We start from the raw sequence: 23,900 nt of genomic DNA, 5'->3' as shown, positions 1-23,900 counted from the left end.
ATGTTTGATGAAATGCCTATCATGGCTAGTAGGGTTCTAGTCAATTCCTTGTACAATTAATTACTTTTGTTTCCTTATTTTGTTGTTGTATTTCATTTCTAAAAGTATCATTGAGCTTTGGGCAGTGACCTGGGCTCATGGCATAAAAAAGTGGCTCAAATCTTAGAGACATAAGCACAACATTAGGAAGAAAAGTCCCTAGATGCATGCATACCCATGTTATGGGAGCATCTGGAGCCTCTTGGACGCATGCTTGGCCATATCAAGGGAACATCTTGGGGTTTGATGGTCTAAAAAGTTAGTCGGACCCAGGGGCTAGCTACCTGAGAAGTTGGGATGGTTCCTGAGAGTCTTGTTGTTGATGTGGAAGGTTTGTGTGGTGTGTTTCCATCGGCTCCACTTCCTTAAGGTAACATAGGAGGTCAAATCATATCATAGTAATTTCACATCACATTATTACCCCAGTTGGATGGTTACATCAGTAGATGTGGGAGGAGGGTGTTATATATTTGCCTCCCCCATGAAAATAATGTTACGTTTACAGGGCCTAGCTTATAAAGTAACTAACAGCCTTCATCAATTTTGTCATTTGTGTTTCCCCTTGCCCTCACCCTATGTGATAAATAAAAAAAATTCCTTCTGAGAAATACAGAGACTAGTACTTGACGACCTTCCTCAATTTCTTCATTTGGGATTCTCCATGCCCTCACCATGCAAGAAATATAGATATTTCCCTGTGAGAAATATAGAGACCAATACTTGATAGCCTTCCTTGATTATGTCATTTGGGATTTCTCCCCACCCTCCCCCTGTGAGAAATACAAATACTACCCTATGAGAAATATAGATACAAGTACTTAGCAAGAATCTCATGTCTTTCCAAGATCCACTTAACGCTATTGCTACGAAGAAACCCTAACCAACTCGGTTAACAAACTATTCATCATATTATTCAAAGAGCTTCACAAGAATTGGGCTTGAAATCAAATACTCTATGAAAACAATAATTTCCTCCTCCTCTACTTCCTTCACATCTTCCTCCTTCCTTGGTGTCTTTATCCTTCTCAACCTTATCATTTTTGTCCACAATTTGGCACCCTTTCTTGCTTATTAAACAGGGATACCTAGGCTTTGTATCGATCTACACTCCTCCCGTCATGATTATGTGAACTACGACAATGCAAATTTTCATTAATTATGACCTCATATCATAAATATGACCTGTCAAAATGAAATTAATTATAAGACAAAATTAAATGTTAAAGACGAAAATATGTATTCACATCCAAAATGTTTGTGAAAAAATTAAATGTTTAAGACAAAAGATTTCTTTTGTCTTAAAAAACTCTTAAAATTCCCCTTCGTGAAGTGTTGATTATTACTTCTTGAAGCAAACAACCCCATGCTAATATTCACTAACTTATACATTCTAAAATCATTTATGATAGATAATGAACGCCATTTATATTTTTACTTACCTAATGCTTAAAAATAGAGTGGGAACAAGAACATTCCTCCCAACCAGTGAGTTGCAAATTGAGCATCTCCCCCCAATCCTAAAATCACTCCATTGTCATCAATAATTTGTCAACATTCAATTGTAATCTCTTCCTTTCTAATGGAGACTCTAACAGAGTCATGCTTTAAATGTCTACCTGGTTTCTTCTATACCCATGATTTTCACAGAAGTCTCTAGTCTTTTCCTCTATATGCACATTTATCTATAGATATGCTGGAATTATCTTCATCCCCCCCCCACACTCAACATAAGACTTATCTCTAGTTATGTCGTCTCTCTAAATGTTCGCCCTTTGGCGAAATTAAGGGGTTTTAAATTTTTAGTGGGCGAATATTTTGTATCATAGTACATTTTTACAAATCACCTCAAATAGCCCACCTTATTTTAAGGGAGAGGGTAAAAAAGGTAAATTTAGCCCTTGAAATTAGGACTTACAACCTTCCATTCGCCCATTTTCAAGAATAGGTTTTATTTAAGTGAATCCATTCGCCCATTTTCAAGAATAGGTTTTATTTAAGTGAATCCTATGGGCCAAATACCATATTTATAAAAGAGGTATGGTAAATTAATAAAAATATAAATAAATGAGAGGTATGGTAAATAAATATAACATTTTTTATATTTACTCCATAAGTCACCTTATATACATGTAAGGGTGTAAACAAATAAAAATATAAGTAAAGTGGAGGTATGGTAAATAAATAAAACGTCTTTTTATCCTTACTCAAAAGGTATGGTAAATAAATAAATATAAATAAACTAGACGTATGGTAAATAAATAAAACCTCTTTTTATATTTAGTCCATCACCCTCGTTCTATTTATGAAGGCTCAAGAAAGAGGTTTTATTTAAGTGAATCCTATGGGCCAAATACCATATTTGTAAAAGAGGTATGGTAAATTAATAAAAATATAAATAAACGAGAGGTATGGTAAACAAATAAAACATTTTTTTATATTTACTCCATAAGTCACCTTATATTTACGAACACTCAAAAAATGGGTTATATTTAGGTGAAACCTATGGCCAAAATACTATGGGACAAATACCATGGACTAGATTGTTATTAATACCATGCAAAAAACCATTATTAACCCTAATATTTTAATATTAGAATTAATAAAAATAAAAAATGGCACATGGTATTGACCCATGGTATTCACCTGGAATGTAGCCTATTTAAATGGGGGAATTAAACCAGCATGTAGCCTATGCTAAGATTCACTAGGACTTTACAAAGTTTTATTATTTAGTGAAAGACTCACCAAGATCTTACAAGATTTTATAATTGAGTAAAATATTCGCCATGCCTAGTGAAAGATTCGCCAAAAAATTATATATACATGTTATATTATTGATAAAATCGCCTTCCATTTTTCCTATATACCATGGAGATTCGCCCATTTATTATATTTATAAATTTAGGGGGGGTTCTTAAAATTTTCCCTGAAGTAGCTTGACTACTCGGATCATGATTCCCACACTATTTCTAATTAAAAATAATATTTTATTTATTATTTCACATTTTCAATCAAAGTTAGTATTCCTCTCATATCTAGTTTTTTAAATTTAGGTCATTAAAAATAAACGTAAAATAATAGAGTTCTAAAAATTAATTGCATCAGGGCTACATCTACTCTCCCCTTTATTTAAACATTAAGATTGATGTTTTCCTTTTACTCATCACTCCTGAAAGAGTGGAGGAAATTATTCTTGAATTTTCTCTTCCATATCCCATGTGGCCTCTTCAAGGCCGAAGTGCTTCCATTGCACTCTAACTTGGCTTCAGTTCCATTTTAAAGTTTTTGTGCTATCTAAATTTCACAGAGTCTCGACCTGGAACCCACTTTCTAGTTCGACCATTATGAAATTCCAATCAATAATATGATTTGGATCATTAATATATTTCTTTGGAAATGATATATGAAGTACATTATGCACTTTTATGTGGGGTGGTAGTGTTGGTTGTTAGGCTACTAGTCCTACTCTATCTAGTATTTTAAATGGCCCACAAAACATAGGTGTTAACATAACACAAGTTCCTAGCCTTAATGTTGTCCTCTTTGGTCCGATGTTGATATAAACATGTTCCCCCACATTGTATTCTTTGTGAATCATTTTCTAGTCTACATAACTTTTCTTTTTATCTTGAGTTATTTTTAATTTTTGCCTTACCTTTCTAACCTCTTTCTCCATATTCTTTAAGTGATTAGGTTCCAAAACTAGATTATCCTTTCGTTGACTTAAAGTCAATGGAGTAAGACATTTTCATCCATAAACAACTTCAAAAAGACTCATCTTAAGCAATGTTAGATAACTATTGTTATATGCAAATTCAGCCAAATGTAAATAGTCATTCCACTTAGTATGTTGATCCATTGCATACATACGAAGCATGTATTAAGGATATGGTTGGTTCTTTCAATGTATCCATTAGTTTAAGGATGATAGGAAGTACTAGAATTAAATTGGGTATCTAATCCTATAAAATGTGTCTTCAAAAAATTTGAGTGAATTTTGCATCTTTGTCAAATATGACAATTTTTGGTACCCCATGAAGTATGAATATCTATTTCATCAAAATATAAACTATCTGAAAATATTTCAATGTTTACAACACTAGTATAAAGTTAGTTTGCTTACTCAATTTATCAACTAACACCATGATATAATTGTGTTGTTTTCTAGTTCTAGGTAGGCCTATAATAAAATCTAAGGAGATAATTTACCATTTCCACCCAGGAATAGATAAGGGGTACAAAAACCTAGTAGGATGATAGTGTTCCACCTTAAATTTTTGGCACTACATACATTTTGCTAAATATTCAACTACTTTTTCTTTCATTCCTACGAAATAAAATATTTTCCCAAGTGTTGTAACAAGTTTTTAGTAGCCTAGGTGAGATGAAAAATGTTTCTTTTGATGTCTATCTAGGATCAATTGTTTAGTTCTGTGCGCATTTTGGATATAAATTATGTTTTTTAAATTCAACAAATCATCCCTATTTAAAGCATAATATGATCCTTCTGTTGAGTCAATTTATTTTTTCAATCTTTCCTATATTTTTCAGTATTCTTGATCTCTTATGGCTATTGCCTGAATATATTCATTTAGTATGTCTAACATTGCTAAGAAAGATATCATATATTTTATTTAAGCTTCTACTCAATGCATATTCAATTTATTTATATTCCTTTAATGTGTTTGATGTCAAATTTAAATTCACTAAGGAAAGGAATCCACCTTGCTTTCCTTGCATTTAAATCTAGTTGACTAAAATAATATTTGAGGCTGATATGATCAGTAACTAATGTGAATTTATTTCCCAAAATATAGTTCCACCATATTTTAAAAAAAGGACTACTATAGCTATCTCTATGTCATACACAACATAAAAAAAATCATGTCCCTTTAGCTTCCAAAACTTATAGATTGTAACATGATTATCTTGCATTAGCACTCCACCTAATCCTTCTAGAAAATCATATTTGCACACTATATAGTTTGTATTGGAATCAACAATCTTATCTATAGGAGTTACAACTAGTAAATATTTCAATTGATTAAAACTTTCGTAACATTTTTGAGTCTAGATAGATTTAACTCCTTTATTTCGTAAATATGTTATAGTATAGCCATCTTGGAGAAACCTTCAGTGAACCTACGGTAATAACTTGTAATTCCAATGAAGGATATGATGTCAACTATATCTTTGGGAATAGGTTAGTTGAGAATTGTCTTGACCATTTTGCAATCTATAACAATTCCTTCTTTGAATATTACTTGCCCGAAATAATGTATCTGATGCTAATAAAAATCCCACTTACTAAATTTGGCACACATATGATGCTCTCTAAGTGTTTGCAACATTATTCGTAAGTTTTTTTTATGATATTTTAATGTCTTGGAAAAAACCAAGATGTCATCAACGAAAATCAATACAAATTTATCTAGGTATTAGCTAAAAACACTATTCATTTGACACATAAACATGGTTGGGGCATTAGTGAGTTTGAAAGGAAGAAAAACAAACTAATAATGGCCATATCTAGTTCTAAAGGAATTCTTATGTATATCCTCACGTTTAATTATTATTTGGTGGGAACCATATCTCAATTCTATCTTAGAGAAGTCTATCTTAAAGAAGACTCTTAGATCATCAATTCTAGGCATTGAGTATTTTATTTTAATGATCAACTTGTTTAGATATATATAATCAATACATAATATAAGAGTGCCATCCTTTTTCCTTACAAAATGTATTGAAACTCTTCAAGGCGAGACACTTGGTTTGATATATCCTTTTCCCGAAAATTCTAGAAGTTTCATTTTTAACTCATTCATCTCTGGTACACACATTTTATAAGATGCCTTTGAAATTAGTGTTTCCCCAAGTATTTATTTAATGTTAAAATCAATGTTCCTTTTTGGTGGAAACACAATAATTTATTCCAAAAAAACATCCTTAAATTCCCTCACTAATGAAAAGTCATCCAAAGTATTTTCTATGTTTTCCTATGTTAAATTTTCCACCTATACTGCAAATAATTTAGAACCCTTCCTTGCACATTTTTTTAACTACAAGGTTGATATCTATATTGTTTGGATTGTTCTCAAATGACCTATACCACTTCCTCATCATCAGTACAAGTAATAGTCTATTCTAGGAAGTTCATGAAAGCTCTATACTTTTCCAGCAAATGCATACTTATTTACACATCATAAGATCTTAGAGGTAGGATATCAAAATTCATTTCTAATTTTGACCCATTTAAATTAATGGGAAAATCCTTAATCAAATTGGAAATGTTCCTCTTTGTACCATTTGCTAGTTATATTGTCAATGATTTTTTATGTTTTTGCATTTTTTAGCTTACATTTGTCCACTATTTTTGGACTAACATAACTTAATGTCGCTCCTTGATCTATCAGAATTGACGTAGCTTGCTTTAGAATGTTACCTTCTAATTTGATCATAGTGGATTTATGTTCAACTTTTCGATCGTTCTTGGCTACATTAATTCTGATTATAGATCCTATTTGCAACTGAGTCTTTTGTTGATTACTGTTCCTATTAAAATTTATGTTTTGATGATTCTTAATATAATTCTTAAAGGAGGAAGGTTTGAACCCGTTATTCCCTTGCATAAACCTATCTTTTTTATTATTTTACCAAGGTTTTGAATTATCATTTATTCTCTTTGATTGTTGGTAACATGTTTTTTCCTTTTGGATTGCTTCATCCATACTCTTCGGATTCATGTCATACATAATATTTTCTTTGAAGGAAAGTGGTAAATAGTTAATGAATCATTGAATTTTATCTTTATCTTTATGAATGTACAATACATGTCATGTGATATGGGTGAATTTAGTGACTAATTCATCCATAGCCATCTGACAAAGCTTCAACTCATGAAACTCTTTAGCCCAGTCATCATAATACATTTTTTTCACATATTTTTCTTTCAAATATTTTTGAAAACATTCCCAACTTATAGTCTTAGATTCTATATTATGTAGAGTTTTTATTTTATCCTAGTACAGGGATGCCTTACCTTGCAATTAGTAAGTGGGTAATTTGGCTTTCACATTACTGGGATATTCATATACTAGAAAATATTTGTTGATGTTACAATTGACTTGTTTTAATTTGCCTCCTCTAATTGACCATCAAATACGAGATGATCTTCTTAAATTGTCCTTGCAATTCTATTTTATAATTCTTCATCTGATTATATGCTATCAGTGACATTTTAGCTTAATTATGTTCACTTGCTTCTTCTTCTAGCTCCTTTTCATTTTTAGTTTTAGTGGCTCACTCTCATTTATACTATTTTGATCCTTCCTTTTATGGAATTCTTATTTTTCTCCATTATCTAAGGTTTTTCCTATTGTTTTCTAATTTTTATTTTTAGTTTGAGCTTTTATGAGTTTCTCCTAATTGGAACTAGGTTTGAAGACCTTTTCACTCTTTTCTTTAATACTTGCCAGTTCCTCTTTCATACGTCTTACAATATTTAACAATTCTACTATATGTGATGAATTTTAACCACCAAGTTTTATTCGAAGCTCCTCCCCATCAGGAGTTCTTGAACATGTTTCTTTCATGACTTTTCTTTACTTTTATCCTTGTGATATACAAACAATTATTCTGTTAAATTCTAGCTATGATCTAGCTCATAAGCGTGAGTGGTGCAACTTACAACTTTGATACGACATGTAATGTACCCCCAACACCACATAAAAAATGCTATCTTTACTTAATCCAATAAAGGTATGAACTCCTTGGCGTAATATAGAAACAACTCGATATGTATTTTCATATAGGTGCTTTTGATTTACAATTATTTTTCCTAACTTTAAAAAAAGTTATTATTTTATGTGTGTGTGCGCGTTTATAAAAGGGATGTGACTTGAACTCTGAACCATCGATTCATAACACGTAAATGATCCTCAACTACCCACCTCGTTATTCTTGTGCCTTATGTCATATGACTACTCTTCATATAAGGTTACTTGAACTGTTTAGCCCTAATTTAACCCTTAGTCATATTTGTGATGTTTACATAATAACAAGTCATTATCGGAACCTCCATGAATCCCATTAAATTGCACATGATGTGAGTCCTCTATCCACATGTCAAAAATTCAAACCATTGTTCTAGCAGAGTCACAAATGGATGATTAAGATGGAATACAGTGATTGAATGGTGGATGATTAAGATGGAATAGAGTGATTGAATGGTGATTGTGATCCTGTGAATACTCTAGTCAAATTAACTACCCTTCTAGACTTGTTAGTCCTTGCAGTCTAATATTTTTGTTGTCTGAACTAGGGTTACATAGTTTGTTTCATTGGTAAAAGATAATGGTTATGTTGCGTCTGAGCATGGCTTCTCTTTCATCTTGTATCCATGCCTTGAGTTGTTTGTGGCAAATATGTTCAGAATTTTCCTTCCTAGGTATACCATTTTGTTGAGTTGTCAAGGGTTTTATCACACTCAAACTTAAAGACTTGAGTTTTTAATGTTGGGTGTGTAGAGAAATTTATCTAAACATTAATTTTTATCAGAAATTTTTAAACGATTTTCTAACCACTAATTGTTTGGAGATTTGCAAGCCCTTTGGAAAACCGCTTGACAAAATCCTATTAAATAAAGTTTCTTTTTGGGGTTTTAGATTTTCCACTTTATTTTCGAGAGCAAATATTTGAAACATCAACTTTCACCCCAAACATAATTATCTTTTCAAGTCTGCTAAAATTTCAAAGCAAGGGTGGAAACCTAACTAGGATTCACATGTTCAGAAGAGAACTTGGAATGAAACCACTCCCACGGTTTCGACCCCTTAATCCTTCAGAGGAAATTTTCTCCTTTGTCAATTTCCGTTTTAGTATATAGAGTTTGAGATAATGCATTTCACTTTTAACATATTAAAGAAAGGGTAAGGGTTTTGAGCTTAAATACCTTTTTGGTTCTTTAATGAAAATATTTTTTTATTTGAATTTATTTTAGGGTTTGAAATGACAAACACCATGTTACTTTATCACCAAGCCTGTCGTGGACACAAACTTTATCTCGCCAGGTATTAGACCTATTTTCCCCTTCTTGCTACTTTCTTTTACTTTTATTTCAGGTTGTTAAAGTTTATGTTTTCAAATTTCTCCTTCACATTTCCATTATTCCTTTCTAATCATGTTCCTATTTATGCATTGGAGGGTTTTAAAAGCCCTTTCTTTTGACTATTGTTATTATTGTAAAATTGTGGTTCCCTTATATGTAGACTAAAAAGAGTTTCATTTTTTTAACCCTTTCTTCTTTTCTATAATAATCATGTCTGCAACTAAATGATTGAGTTTTAAACATTGGTTATCATAGTTTAAAGAAATAAGAATTTTATCTTATGAATCCTTTCTTTCCTTTCTCTTTAAAATTATAACCATTAATATCTTTCACACTCCTATTTGTATGTATACTTTTAAAAGGCTTCCAAAACTTCGATTTCTTTGAAACATATGTTCAAAGTAAAATTTACCATTAATATTCTTGACCCCTAACATTAATTTAAAATTCTTGTTAACTTGTTAAACAATATTAATCTGTTAATCCTTTATAGTATATTATGGTTTCATGGTTTATGGCTCTATACGTATCTCACCATAATTTTTTTCGAATCATAAATTTTCTAACAAGACATTCAAGCTAAGATTAGTTAGAAACCCTGAGGTAAATTCACAACTTGATATACTTCGTTCAAATATATTTTTTATGTCTTAATTATACAATATGATACTATTGGAAACTTCTATGTTACTTTATAACATGTACGTGTTCCCACTCTAGTTCAAAGTTCTTGTCCGAAATGTTTGTGTTACCTTTACAGGTATGATTCTCTTAACACCACTTTTCTTTTACAAGTATTGGAAGGGTATGGAAATCAAGTCATTTGATATTAGCTACAATTGCTCTTCATATATATATATTTATTAAGTGATTTATTTACGGAGAATTCAACTTCTTTTGACTTGTTATTGGATTTTTAAATAATTAATTTATTTATTTATATATATATATAAGATTTATTAATCTAGAACTCAACTTTTTTTAGACTTATTATTGGATTTTTAAAAGCATCAATCAATTTTTTTTGGTTCTAGGTGTGTTTGAGCAACTCTTTTTGGAGATGTTTAATCACTAAGAAAATTCTATTTATTTTAGAGTACCTAAACCCTTAGTTATATATGTTTTATAATTTAGAACAATTATTTAAATATAATCTTTTGTCAGTGGGAAAATAATTTGTATAAATCTTCTCATTCTATTTATTGATATATCTATATCAAACAATAATTTTGTTTATAATTTATTTTTTAAATAACTTACAAAAAAAAATAATAAATATTTTAAACTATTAACTTAATTTTAAAATTATATAATTATTTTAAAAATAAATTTAATAAGTATTTATTATAACTAAGATTGAGATAGACATAATAACTATGAGTTAAATAACTCTTTTTACTTTTAATGTTTTTTTATTTTTTGGTGCACTATCACATAATATTATTTAGGATAATTTTTAATGTAATAGTTTAATTTTATTTTTATTTTTTCAATTTTATCCAAAATCTTTTGTTGAAATCATTTATGAATTTTGTAATCTACAAGTATGAGTCCTATAGAGAATTTTTAATGTCAAATATATTTATGCATTTAGGAACACAATTTAAATTTTAAAAAACATGATTTTAACTAAACAAAAAAAAATCTAAATTTAGATAAAAAATTACCAAATATTAAAGTTAAATTGCATCATTATTAATTGCATCAAGAAAAATGTCTATTTTGAAATAGGATTTTCTAAAATTTTAATCTAATTATCAATAATTAATAAATAGATGATAAAATTTTTATAAAATATTTTTAAAAATAATTATGATAAAAAATTAAAATTTATTTAAAAGTAGTTAAATTTTTTTCCAATTTAATAAAAAAAAACTACAAAATATAATTAGAATAAAATATTTTGGATATAATATAAAAAATGGTTTTTTTTTTCGTATAGACAGTGATATTAATTCAAAATTGTGTAACCAAACCTATTTATAATTTAAAACTCTACATAAATTAACCTACGCGAAATTCTTTTATACATATATTGTTCGCTACACACGACCCACCATATCCCACTAAAGCTTACGACCCACCATCGAAAATAAATATTAGTCAGCAGGCTGCCAGCTTTATTCTGGTGACTCGGTGAGCGACCTACAAAATTTTACAGTCGATTGCTTGATAAAGAAGATAAGCTAGTAGACTCTGGCATGGAGTTTTGACTTTGGGGCAGCGTTATCCATTCATGATTTTAAAGTCAATGATCAATTCGTTGAATTCTTCTCCTCAGAATAAGCTAGTGGTAAGAGATGCCAGGGTACAAAATGTAATATATTGAGCACTACAATGCAACGTCACGATGGTATGTAGTGATAACATGTAACAACATCACCCGTCGTGAGCTTGCGGGTCATCGAACATCGTAAAATACGAAGGTGTCAAAAATGCGTGATACAAACCGTTGAGGGCATATATTGACTTTGTCTGAGTATTTAGCGGCAGAAATAGAACTGAAACCAATCACAGGCTTAGATTGACAATTCATTACAGTCCTACATCGATTAAACTAGCTATATGAAACATGACAATAATTTTTTTTTTTTTCAACTTCCGAGCGTTTGTAAGGCATGTTTGTACTAGTATATGTAGTTTCGATGAAAGAAGATGACAATATGTGACATGTTTGAAAAGGAATTACAGAAAATTTCAATGAAAGTGAATGAGAATATGTGATGTCTGTTTGATGGCGAATAACAGAATCCAGACCGCTACGTTAGGTCTTTGATACATAATCAGTTTTGTTCCATAGCGGGAGGAAGCGTCAGAGAGACCGCGTGCGGTAGGGTCATACAAGACGCGTGAGGTTGCTTAAGACAAGGCGTGGTTTTGGGTCAGACAGGATGAGCATTTTTATCTGGATTGCAGTATTCCTTTCACTTTACTTCACTCTTGGTAATTGATTATTAGATTTTGAAGTATTTTTAGAACGAAAGAAAGGAATTATTTTAACATTGACGAGATTAAAGATAGTTTATGTAATAGATTGCTTCTTCATTAATTTGATGTATTTGATTTTTTTTCTATGAAGTTTCACAATAAATGCTTCAGTTTCTGGACAAACCGCTGGTTGAATAGATTATCTCGAGAGCCAGTGTATCTGCATAACTTTCCATATTGTCTTTGAAGAACTCACATTCTAAAATGAAATTCTTTTCTGTTTCCATTTTTTGGGATTAACAAAAAATGCATACTCTTTCCTCCCACACTTCTTTTGGTCCTTTTGAGCCACCGCCCTGTTTCACAACCTAGTTGATGAGAATTAGTCCAAAGCAATATTAGTCCTTAACTGACCAATAAGAATTTTCGCTCTCCAAGAGATAATGGCCTCTATGTATGTTTTTGTTTGATGACTATGAGTGGGATTAAACACTTCAATATAGTACTTTTTCTTTCTTCCTAGCTCCTTATCCAAGTACATTTGTAAGCTTATCCATAACAGAAGCTTTTATCTATTTGTTGTTTATGGGACAAGTGTTCAAGCAAATACCTCATTTACTAAAAACATTTGTTATTTTGCTACATCAAAGTTTTTTTTTCCTGTTGCACAATCTGTTATTAAAGAGGCAACCTTAGGCCATCTACACTCTTCCATTTGCTCAATTTTTTTTTAAATAACTTATGACTGGCACCATAGAAATTGTTTCAATAGGAGCAGCCCGTGTATCACTTGACAAGATAGCATAAGAAACTGCACTTTTAATCTTGAATTTGTTTGTAATCAAACACTTCTGAATTTTCTCAATTTGTTTCCATCCAAATAAGTTCAAAAAACAAAATGTAAAGTATTCTATAGTTTTTTAATGTAAATGTTTCTATAATTTTTAAAGTTAATTTTAAATTTCAGAAATAATTTGAAATTTAAACCTGGTAAATTTTGAAAATATTTTCGAATTATAGAACATGAGTGAAGAGTGGAACAAATAATAATTGACTTTTTACTGGTATCCATGGAATTCCTAATATAACCTTATAACCGCAACTTTTATTAGACCAATTCCATTCACCGACACAAATATTGTTATATACATCTATAAATACTTGTAGCTTTGCATACATGATTCTCAGTATTCAGTAGCGAACTTGACTACTATTATCTCCCATCTCAGGATTTTGAGTAATAGCACACACAACCATCAACTCCCAGCTGTCATCCAAGGTGAGAACTTGGGTAGCAATAGATTGTCTTTTAGGCGTTCCGATAGACTTTTTCGGGATGCATATTTGTAAGCAAATTAATGATCGGAATGACTTCATTTTCTGGTTTTTCTTGATGTCGGTTTCCAGGGAGGTGAAATGGCGAAGACTCTGTGCCATAAGGTGACCCTCTTTGCTGTATTATTTTGTGCCTTAGCTGGGGCTGCAGTAAGCGACAACCTTCAAGTGGGATATTACAATACTATTTGCCCAGATGCGGAACCCACTGTGCGTCGGGTGGTTAGCAGTGCATTCCTCAACTTTACTGGAGTAGCTGCTAAGATTATACGGTTGCATTTCCACGACTGTTTTGTCAGGGTAGGTATCAAAATTACTTTTGATAATGTACTTTGCTAGAGTGTAAATGAATGAGGTTTTTGAAATACGGATGTCGAACTCCTGCACTTTCAGGGATGCGATGGTTCCGTTCTCATCGATTCCATTCCTGGCCAGTTCGTAGCGGAGAAAGACTCGCCGGCTAACAATCCGAGCCTTGGAGGATTCGACGTGATTGACGAAGCAAAATTGCAATTAGAGGCGGTCTGCCCAAAGGTGGTTTCCTGTGCAGATATAGTCGCGTTCGCGGCTAGGGATAGTGCATCACTGGTACTCGTCTTAAACATCATACATGACTACAACTGAATTGAGTATAGCATAGCATAGCAGAAATGCTCATTGATTTCTAATAATGAATCATGATTGATCGCAGGCATCTCCCATCCCTCTCTGCTGGGATGTTCCAGCTGGAAGAAAGGATGGAAATATTTCACTAGCTGCCAATATTCGGGGAAATCTACCTCCCCCTACCTTCAATGTAACCCAGCTAACTCAGCTATTTGCATCCAAAGGTCTATCCCAGGACGAGATGGTTACATTGTCAGGTATGCTCTCAGACCTGCAAATCATCAATATGTCAATAATAGTAGATGATAATAATGGTTCAGCAAAAGCATTTGTCGAGTACAGTCATGTTTGTGTTGTTTGCGCGAATGCAGGAGCACACACAATTGGTGTCTCTCACTGTTCTTCATTCGTCGCCAGGCTCTACAATTTCAACGGCACGAATACGACGGACCCGTCCCTTGATCCGACATATGCTCAGATACTGAAGCAGGGTTGTCCCCAAGGCAGCCCCAGTAACGTTAACACGACCGTGTTCATGGATCCTGATACGCCACTCAACCTGGACAACGTCTATTACGACGAAGTTATAGCTAACCGTGGTCTGTTTACATCTGATGCAACCCTGCTTACAGATCCAAACACCAAATCCACTGTGACTGCAAACTCGGGGCTTAACTTGGTAGGATGGCAGAAAAAATTTGCTACCGCCATGATAAAAATGGGAGAGATTAGTGTATTGACTGGCAACCAAGGAGGAGTCCGGGCCAACTGCAGGGTTGCAAACAGTTAAAACAGATTGGAAATTTTCCTTTCATTGGCTTAAAATTTGCATTCTTAGTTCAATTAGAAATGTATTTGTGCTTAACCACGATTAAATTATATGTACTCCTGTCTCTTCACCGCGTGTATTAACTGCTACATTCTCTTGGTAGAATAATAAATTATGACAAGAATTCTTCAATAAATTTTGGGTGCAAGTACTGTATAAATTTTTGGTTACCTGACGATATAGGAAATTGAGTGCCTGTAGTTTTTAAATTATATTCACTTATTTTTAAACCATATTTAGAGTTAGATCATATTACTGAAGTGGTTATCGGAAATTGAAACTCATTCCTCAAACAACTGAATAAAATGCGCGAAAAAACGATGTCCCCTACCATTGACAAGACCCCCTTCCCCGAAAGAAGATAGTGAATTTCTATAAAGTGGAAAATTAATGTCACAGTCTTGGTAATTATTTAGCGAATTTTTCCAATTTTAAGTATTTATAGTATGATTTTAGAAGTAAACGTGATTATAATTTCTTGTGCTGCATAACATAGTTTATTTATTTATAAATAAGAAAGGGGGAATTGCGTATTCTTGTTTACATTTATTTTTCCATCAACATTTCAAATATTAGAGTTACGAGCAACAAAGGCCTACTAACGTAGTCAAATTACACTTCCAATTGCACGAATTTAACAATTTGATAAGTTTTTATAATCACATCAATTCATAAGTTATTGATTATTTGCTTTTTATGAAGTTTAATATTCAATTTCAAACCCTCACTCTCTTGTTAATTAAAATTTGCAAGGCCTTAGACATCTATTATGATGCCATTTTGGTCGAATTCCTCATGTAATTTCTTATGGGTCCCACTATTACCTCCTCTTTTACCTTTAACATAAATATTTTTCTTTCAAATTCACCAAAATTATATGAATTTCTCTTGTATTAATGGATCAACCCTAAATTTTTCAATAATAATATCACTAATCCACCACATTATCTCCTTTTTAAAGAAGCTGGTAAGTCTATTGAATTGCTCGACCAATGAGGTCTTGGTAGTACTTTACTTCAACTCATATTTTTGTTAAGGACATTGTCTTTTTGTATACTTGAGGGTTTAACTAACTCTTTTATTTCATAAATAACCTTAAATAAAACTTTGTATCTCTTCCCCTAACATATTACAAGTCGTAATAAATGATTTTAGGATCATTCAAGTGTATCATCCAACCTTGGCCTACTTTAGCCTCAATTCAAATGTATATTTTCATTTTTCCTTTTGTATTCATTTATATCAAAAATATCTTTGATGAAAGTGTTAACGTAGTTTTTACAAAAATATTGAATAACTTGGACTCATTAATTCAAAGAATTAGTGAAAGAAATAATTTTTGTAACAATATTAGGATATTTCTCATCAATTCCCATAGGTCAATTAACAAATTCATCCACTCTTTGATATTTTCTATTATTGTCTCTCTAACCCCCTACAACATCCCTTGTGTTATCCTTGATTTGGTATTCATCTCTATAATTTCTTTAGGTTGTTCTCTTGTGTCCTAATGGTCAAGGGATGAGTAAATAATGATTTAGGAATCAACGTGGACTCCAATTTTGTTGTTCTTTACTTCAATTTTATGTTTTCTTCTAAATGTTCCTAGATAGAATTATAAGCATTCTCCCTAGTGGCATCATGTATATGAAGGTCTCCTTTTATCTTTAGTTATTTAACATCTAAAAATGTATTGTTATTTTCCAAAAGTTATTTTCCGTTTACTTTAAATTGTGTTGCAAATCATCACATTGTTAAGGAGTGACAAGTGCACAGTTGGTGTGAAATCTGCACTTCATTAGTACAAAAATTGTGAAGTCTCAATTAACTACAATTTCACCAAAATTCGGGTTAAGTGTGCAGTTTTACTTTGTCGAGGGTGTGAAAGCCACGTAAGGAGTTAAAAAGACAGAAAACCGTGACATATTAAAAAATCCCTTGAGGAAGCAAAAAGTATGAAATTCATAAAACAATTTTTCATAGGTCACGTGGGTTGTTTGTTCTTTGGCTTACGTAGTTTCCAAGGGAGTTGTGTTTAGTGTGACCTTTTGGACTTTTCAGTGCTGGAATCCGGTGGAAAAATTTGAGGTGAGATCTTGATTTGTGTTATTTAAACTGGTTTTTTGACTATATATATGGATTCAGCATCTTGGAGAACCCCTAGGGCACTTGGATTGTGCAGGGGTTACCCATCAAACTTGTGATTTCAATAAATTCCTGCCGGATTTTAAAGAAATTAGACCGGAAAAACCCACTAGAAGAAAATTTCAAAAAGTTGCACTAAAGACAACACGGTTTCAAAGAATACATGAGTTTTATTGAAAAAGGCTTTAATTAAAAGTATTTTTAAAAGAATTTTATAAATGTATTTTCTTAAGTATTTTTATAATATTGTTTTTGAAAGGGCTTTAAAGTTTTTATAGGAGTTTTTTTTAAAAGGGGCTTAAGTTATCAAAATTTTTTTCTATATAAATCTTTTTATAAAATATTTTATATAAAAAAATTGATCGAGGGTTCATTAAAAGGGTTTTAGTATTATTTGAATAGAAGTTTTTGAAGAAAGAAGGCTTTCTCAAATTTCGAGCCCCATTTCCCATCGTTTACAGGGAAGGATTATGCAGTGTGGGCCATTAAGATGGAGACCATGTTGAAGGCTCATGATGTTTGAGATCATGTCCAGTTTGGGTTTTCAAACCGAAGGATGAAGCAGAAGAATGAGCTCACACTAATGCAGAGAGGGTTCTTTGGAAGAAAGACAAAAGGAAGAATGCACAAGCATTACAACTTATCTAGCAGGGAGTGGAACGAGCAGTGTTCCAGAAGATTATGAGCATGTCTTCAAAAAAGACAACATGGGAGACCTTCGTGACAAGCTATAAAGGTATGGACAAAGTTAGTATTGTTAAGTATATGAAATTTTTTATATGAAGGAGACAGAGGACATCGATTCATTCATGAATCAGGTCATGACTGTCATATATCAGTTCAAAATTTAAGGTGAAGATATTAAAGATCAAACAGTGGTTGAGAAGGTCCTTAGATCTTTGTCTACCAAATTTGATGATGTGGTAATAGCCATAGAAGAAGCTAACGATTTGGAATCATTGATGGTTGATGAGTTGATGGGATTACTTCTATCACATGAGGCAAGGGTAGACAAAAATAAGGATTCCACTTTAGAAACCTCTTTCAAAAATCAGGTTTCTATTTCAAGACACAAAGTTTGAGGAAGAAGTAAATCGAGAGGCAGAGGATGAGGTGAAAACATGGTGGTCAGAGAGATGGCCAAGAAGAGCATGAAAATGAAAGTGGAAGCAACAACAAAAGCTTCAACAATAAACAAAGAGTTGATAAATCAAAGGTGAGTTGTTATTATTGCAATAAATTTGGTCACTATGCCCGTGATTGTAGGAAGAGGATAGATGATCAAGGAACCAGAGAGCTAATGTCACTACAGAGAGTACTAACTCCATGTTCCTAGATTTCCATACCATGCATGAACCTTATGATAATGTTTAGCTATTAGATAATGGTTGTAGTAACCACATGACAGGCAACGGGAACTTGGTTGCATATTTGGATCAATCTTTGAAGAAATAGTTAAAGTTGGGAACTGGAAAGACTATGGATGTAGATGGAAAAGGAGTGGTCAACATTCTAACCAAGCATGGGGAGCCAAAGATAATCTCATAGGTATATTATGTCCCTAGTCTCAAACATAATTTGAAAGTGTTGGTCAATTGACACATAAGGGATACAAATTTATCTTTTAAGGACATGATTGTGTTATATATGACAAGGCCCCAAGCAAGCTGCCGATAGAAAAGGTGTAGATGATGAGGAACATACTCTTTCCTCTAATCATGAATTAGAGTGTTCATGTCAGTTTGTTTACAGTTGCATGTTCTAATGATTATTGGTTATGACAATTTCATTTTCGACACTTGCACTTGTTTGGTTTAAGATTGTTGCATTAGAAACATATGGTCAGATTACCTCCCATCAAAGAACCTGCTACTACTTGTGAGTGTTGCATATTGGGAAAGAAACACTATGAAATTTTTACTAAGGGAGTTGCATATAGAGAAAATCAACCTCTTGATCTAGTGCATATACACTTGTGTGGACCTATGCGGACATAGTTGATTGGTGGAAGTTTTTACTTCCTCACTTTCATTGATGACTATAGCAGAAAGACTTGGGTTTACTTCCTGAACCAGAATTCTAAAACGTTTGCATATTTCAAAGAATTCAAAGCCTTAGAAAAGAACCAAACTGATCAACAGATCAAGGTATTGAGGTCAGATAGACATGAATAATATGATTCGAAGGCATTCCATGATTACTGCAAACAACATGGAATCAGAAGAAAATTTATAACCAGGTACACACTGTAGGAGAATGGTGTGGCTGAGAGAAAGTACAAGACAATTATGAACATGGTGAGAAGCATGTTGAAAGGAAGAAAATTGTCTAATGAGTATTCAGAAGAAGTCATTGTGATCGATGTTTATGTGATAAACAGATATACGACACAGAGTGTGATGAACAAAGTACCAGAAGAAGCATGGCCAGGTACGTCTTGCAACATATCTCTTCTCACAGTGTTTGTATGTATATCTTATGCACAAATGCCTAAGGATCTTAGAGGCAAGTTGGATGATAAAAGTTAAAAATCCATATTTGTTGGTTATAGTAAGCAGTCAAAATCTTACAAGTTGTATAACCATGTCACCAAGAATACCATGATCAACAGAGATGTTGTTTTCAAAGAACAAGAGTCATGGAATGGGACTGTAGACAAAACAGTTGATGCATAAACACCATTGCTGGAAGAAGATGTAGCAGAGAAGGAGGATCAAGAATTACAAGAGAAGACACTAGCAATGACTCCAAGATTTTCTGGGTAGCATGGATCTTCAAGTAGATCAATAGAACATAAATCTCCCCACAATCAATTAGGTGATGAATAAATCAATGGTAAGAGAAAGATGAGAAGTATGAGATATATTTATGATGATTTGGATGTTAGTTCAAATTTTTTATTGTTTTCATTCCAACCTTATTTGTTTGAAGAAGTGATCAGAGATGAAAATTGGGTGCAAGACATGGAAGAAGAAATTGAAGTTATTGAAAAGAATGATACATGGGTTTTGGTTGATTTACCAAAGGATAAAAACCTCATTGGTGTGAAATGGGTGTACAAGACAAAGTTGAATGAGAAAGGTGAAATTGATATATTCAAAGAAAGGCTTGTTGCAAAAGGATTCTAACAACAACCGAGAATATATTTTGGAGAAAACTTTGCTACAGTAGCAAGATTAGATACTATAAGAGAATTTCTAGCCACAATAACTCATAACAAGTGGAAAGTATATCAGATGGATGTGAAATCAACCTTCTTGAATGGAATTCTAGGAGAAGAAATTCATGTGTAGTAGCCTCCGAGTTATGAAGTTGACGGTAAGGAAGATAAAGTTTATAGGTTGAAGAAAGTGCTCTATGGACTGACACAAGTGCCTAGAGCTGGTTATAATAGAATTGACAACTACATGATCAAGAATGGATTTTGCATAAGAAAGATTGAGTTTACCTTGTACACAAAGGTAAATGAGCATGGACATATTTTGATTGTTTGCTTATATGTTAATGCCATGATTTATACAAGTGATTTTGAGATAGATGAATTTAAAGAAGCCATGATGAAAGAATTTCAGATGACAGATCTTAGTCTTATGAAATATTTTCTTGGCATAGAAGTTGAACAATCTAAATAAGGAATTTTTATTTGTCAAAATAAATATGCTAGTGATTTGCTGAAAAGATTCAAGATGGAGAATTGTAAACATGTCCCTACACCAGTTGCAACGGGTACAAAGTTAAGGAACAATGATGAAGTATCATATCTCAATCCAACTCTATTCAAAAGTTTGGTTGGCAGCCTCATGTATCTCATAGCTACAAGACCAGATATTATGCAAGGAATGAGTTTGATTTCCAGGTTTATGGAGACTCCAATAGAGACACTTTGGAGAGAAGGAAAAAGAATTTTGAGATACATAATAGGAACTAGAGATTGTGGAATAATGTATGCAAGCACATAAAAGAAGGATCTGATTGGATATACAGATAGTGATTTTGCAAGTAGTTTGGATGATGGGAAGAGAACTTACATTTATGTGTTCCATATTGGTTGTGGTGTGATTTCATGGGCATCTAAGAAGCAACCTATTGTGACACTTTCATCAAGAGAAGTAGAATATGTAGTAGCAACATCAACAACATGTCAAGAAATGTGGTTAAGAAGAGTATTGGATGGACTCAAGAAGAAAAAACAAGGATCAACAACAATATATTGTGAAAACACCTTAGTGATTGCATTGTCCAAGAATAGTGTGTTTCATCAAAAGAGAAAGCATATTGATACTAGATATCACTTTATTAGATAACTTGTGAGCAATGGAGAAGTCCACTTGAAGCCTTGTAAATCTAGTGATCAATTGGCTGATATATTTACTAAGTCATTACCAAAACAAGTGTTTGAGTTCCATAGAAGAAACTTGGGTGTTGTAAGCCTAGCTAAGACATAGACCATCATGCATGTTTGAGTTGTCATGAGTCATGTCTTACTTTAGGGGTCGTAATTAAGGGGGAATGTTAAAATAGATAATTACTCTTGAATGAAGAGTTGGATAAATTTAGACATTCAGTCAAGTTGAGTTAAGTAAAGTCAAATTTAGTGTGTGGTTTCATGCAAAATTCTTTTAAGTGAGTCACTAGTAAAAAAAGGTTTAAAAACCCTCATCGGGTTCATTGTAATTATCAAGTTTGTGTGATCAATAGAAGAGTCGCAACTCATGTAATTGTGTGTTAATTATTTGTTATTTTGTGTCTATCCTCCTCTTCCTTTCCAACAAATGTCGAGCATGAAACACCTAAATCCAATGATAGTTAGGCTACTGGAGAAATAAAATTTATTTATACGGTGCGGGATATCATTGCTGAAGAAAAATACTCTCCTACCAACTTTCAAAAAGTGCGTCACTGCAAGGGACAACTACAGAAGGATATCTGATGATGATGTAAATGAAAAAATTGTTTTCTCAGGAGAACCTATAAAATGATGCAGATTGTGGACGTTCCAGTGTTTATAGAAAGTAAAAATTACAATGAAATCACTCCCATGATATACGGATATTTTAGAAGAAGAGGGTCAAAAAATTTATGCACGAATTCAAATGTATTACCATTTCTAACTAGTTTGAAGGCATCCTCTACGGGTATGTCTACAAGAAGAATTATATCTAACCTATGGGGGTGGAAAGCTACTCACATCTGCTAGGGACACATTTCAAAATATTATCCAATGTGCCTTGTCATTTTTTCTAAGTAGTTCACTTTTAGAACTCTTTCATTGTTTCCTTCAACAAGCAGAAGTTGAGTTGTACTGATATGGAAGTCATACATCTCATGTATGGATTATAAGGCCATGTGTAGAGGGGAAGATTACATAGGTGTGGTGGCAGAAACGAGGAGGTGGGGCCTGAATGTTTTATTTTGTGATTAATTTATCGAGTATCCGTAAACTAGTATGACAAATATTTCTTTTTGTGTGGGGTGTGGAAGTATTGATGTGCACAAATAAAAAAATTTAATAGAGTAGTTGGTTAATGTGTGGAGAAGTTTATTGTCCCACACAATTAACCTCTTCACACAAGGAAAAGAATAACTCAACTCCATGTGAAACAATGTGGAGTTTTGTTGTGCAGAGAAAGCTATGTGGAAGAAGCATATGTGGAGACGTAAATGTGAAAATCAATTAATTAGCATAGAGGCATGGACTATGCTGCAACGTAGCTATTCCCCTTCTTTCCCTTTTACATTAATTTATAACCTCTATTACTTATGGTGTTACACTTATTAAGGGATCAACTACGGTTTGTCATAATTTATATTCTTCTTTATTTTGAGTTTATCTTGTAATCAAGAGCCGTTGAAAATACTTTCTTGTTAAAGAAAACTATAATATTGTATTTATTCATGAAGTATGTTGTAAAATGATCTACAATAATATCTAAAAATGGTTTTAAGAATAATTTATAAATGACAAATGCTTATGCATCGTTTTATTAATTTAATTTTAATTACATAAATATTTTTTTCCAATAAAATGTTATATTATAAAATGTTTCAAAAATTGTTTATAAATGAATAATTGTTTTGAATGATTATATTATTATAAAGAATAATGTAGTAAAGATTAATTGGTGTATTAATACAATCACATACGTACAATGGTTGACATATGCGAGTAAGCATTATTTTCCACTCATAAGAGTGTAGATTGGCATATGAAACGTGGAAAATGACGTCAATCATCATATATCAACCACTTTATTGATGTGGTTGTGCTAGTTGACACATGACATGCATGAGGTAGATTAGTTGACTATTGTTGGTATTGTCTCACTATGGTTAAAAATTGTTGACAAAGGTTGATCATGGTTGACAATGGTTAACTATGGTTGTCGAGAGTTGTTGATGGTTAATGATGGTTGACTATGGTTCAAGAGAATTTATGAGGTTGGAAATGGTTGACCATCATCAACAAGGTTGACTGTAATTGAATTTTGTTGACAAGGCCGAACATGGTTGAGTAGGGTTAACCTTGGTTAACCATTAATGTAATAATGTATTTATCTTACATTTATGTTGAGCATTGTTAGATTGATATTTGTCAAACATCATTGACCATGGTTGATGTTACATTGGTGTTAATATTAATGTTACATTAATGGTTAATGAGATGGAACTTGATTAAACATAGCCTTCATGTTACATTAATGTTGGGAATTGTTAAATTAATGTTTTTCAACTATGGTTTACCATGGCTCATGTTACATTGATTTTAATGCTATTCTTACAGTTGGCCATCCTCAACCATTAATATAAAAATGTACTTGTGTTACATTTATAAATAAGTTTAGTCATGGCTAAAGTTGGCGAGCATCTTTGAGAATGGTTAAGCTTGCTTTACTATGTTTGAATATTGCTGAC

At 32.4% G+C, this 23,900-nt stretch overlaps 1 protein-coding gene across 1 annotated transcript; it reads left to right on the top strand.

The window, feature by feature from the left end:
- Window positions 1-13,489: 13,489 nt before the first annotated feature.
- Window positions 13,490-14,828, top strand: LOC149236566 (peroxidase 5-like). The gene is made up of 4 exons (XM_089368957.1): window positions 13,490-13,708; window positions 13,802-13,996; window positions 14,100-14,271; window positions 14,386-14,828. Exons 1-4 carry the CDS (start codon window positions 13,490-13,492, stop codon window positions 14,802-14,804), a joined length of 1,005 nt encoding a protein of 334 aa, XP_089225083.1. The 3' UTR covers window positions 14,805-14,828.
- Window positions 14,829-23,900: the final 9,072 nt, after the last annotated feature.

This window comes from Pinus tabuliformis, chromosome 8 (genome assembly GCF_031772625.1).
Source record: "Pinus tabuliformis cultivar Carrire ecotype Pingquan chromosome 8, CPIR1, whole genome shotgun sequence".
Taxonomy (NCBI): Eukaryota; Viridiplantae; Streptophyta; class Pinopsida; order Pinales; family Pinaceae; genus Pinus; species Pinus tabuliformis.
The sequence above is the reverse complement of the archived record's forward strand: the minus strand, read 5'-3'. Positions and strand labels throughout refer to the sequence as shown.

Coding starts and splice junctions, on each gene's coding strand:
- LOC149236566 (XM_089368957.1), top strand. CDS start 13,490: ATGGCGAAGACTCTGTGCCATAAGGTGACCCTCTTTGCTGTATTATTT. Junction 13,997..14,099: donor CTAGGGATAGTGCATCACTG/GTACTCGTCTTA, acceptor GATTGATCGCAG/GCATCTCCCATCCCTCTCTG. Junction 14,272..14,385: donor CGAGATGGTTACATTGTCAG/GTATGCTCTCAG, acceptor GCGCGAATGCAG/GAGCACACACAATTGGTGTC.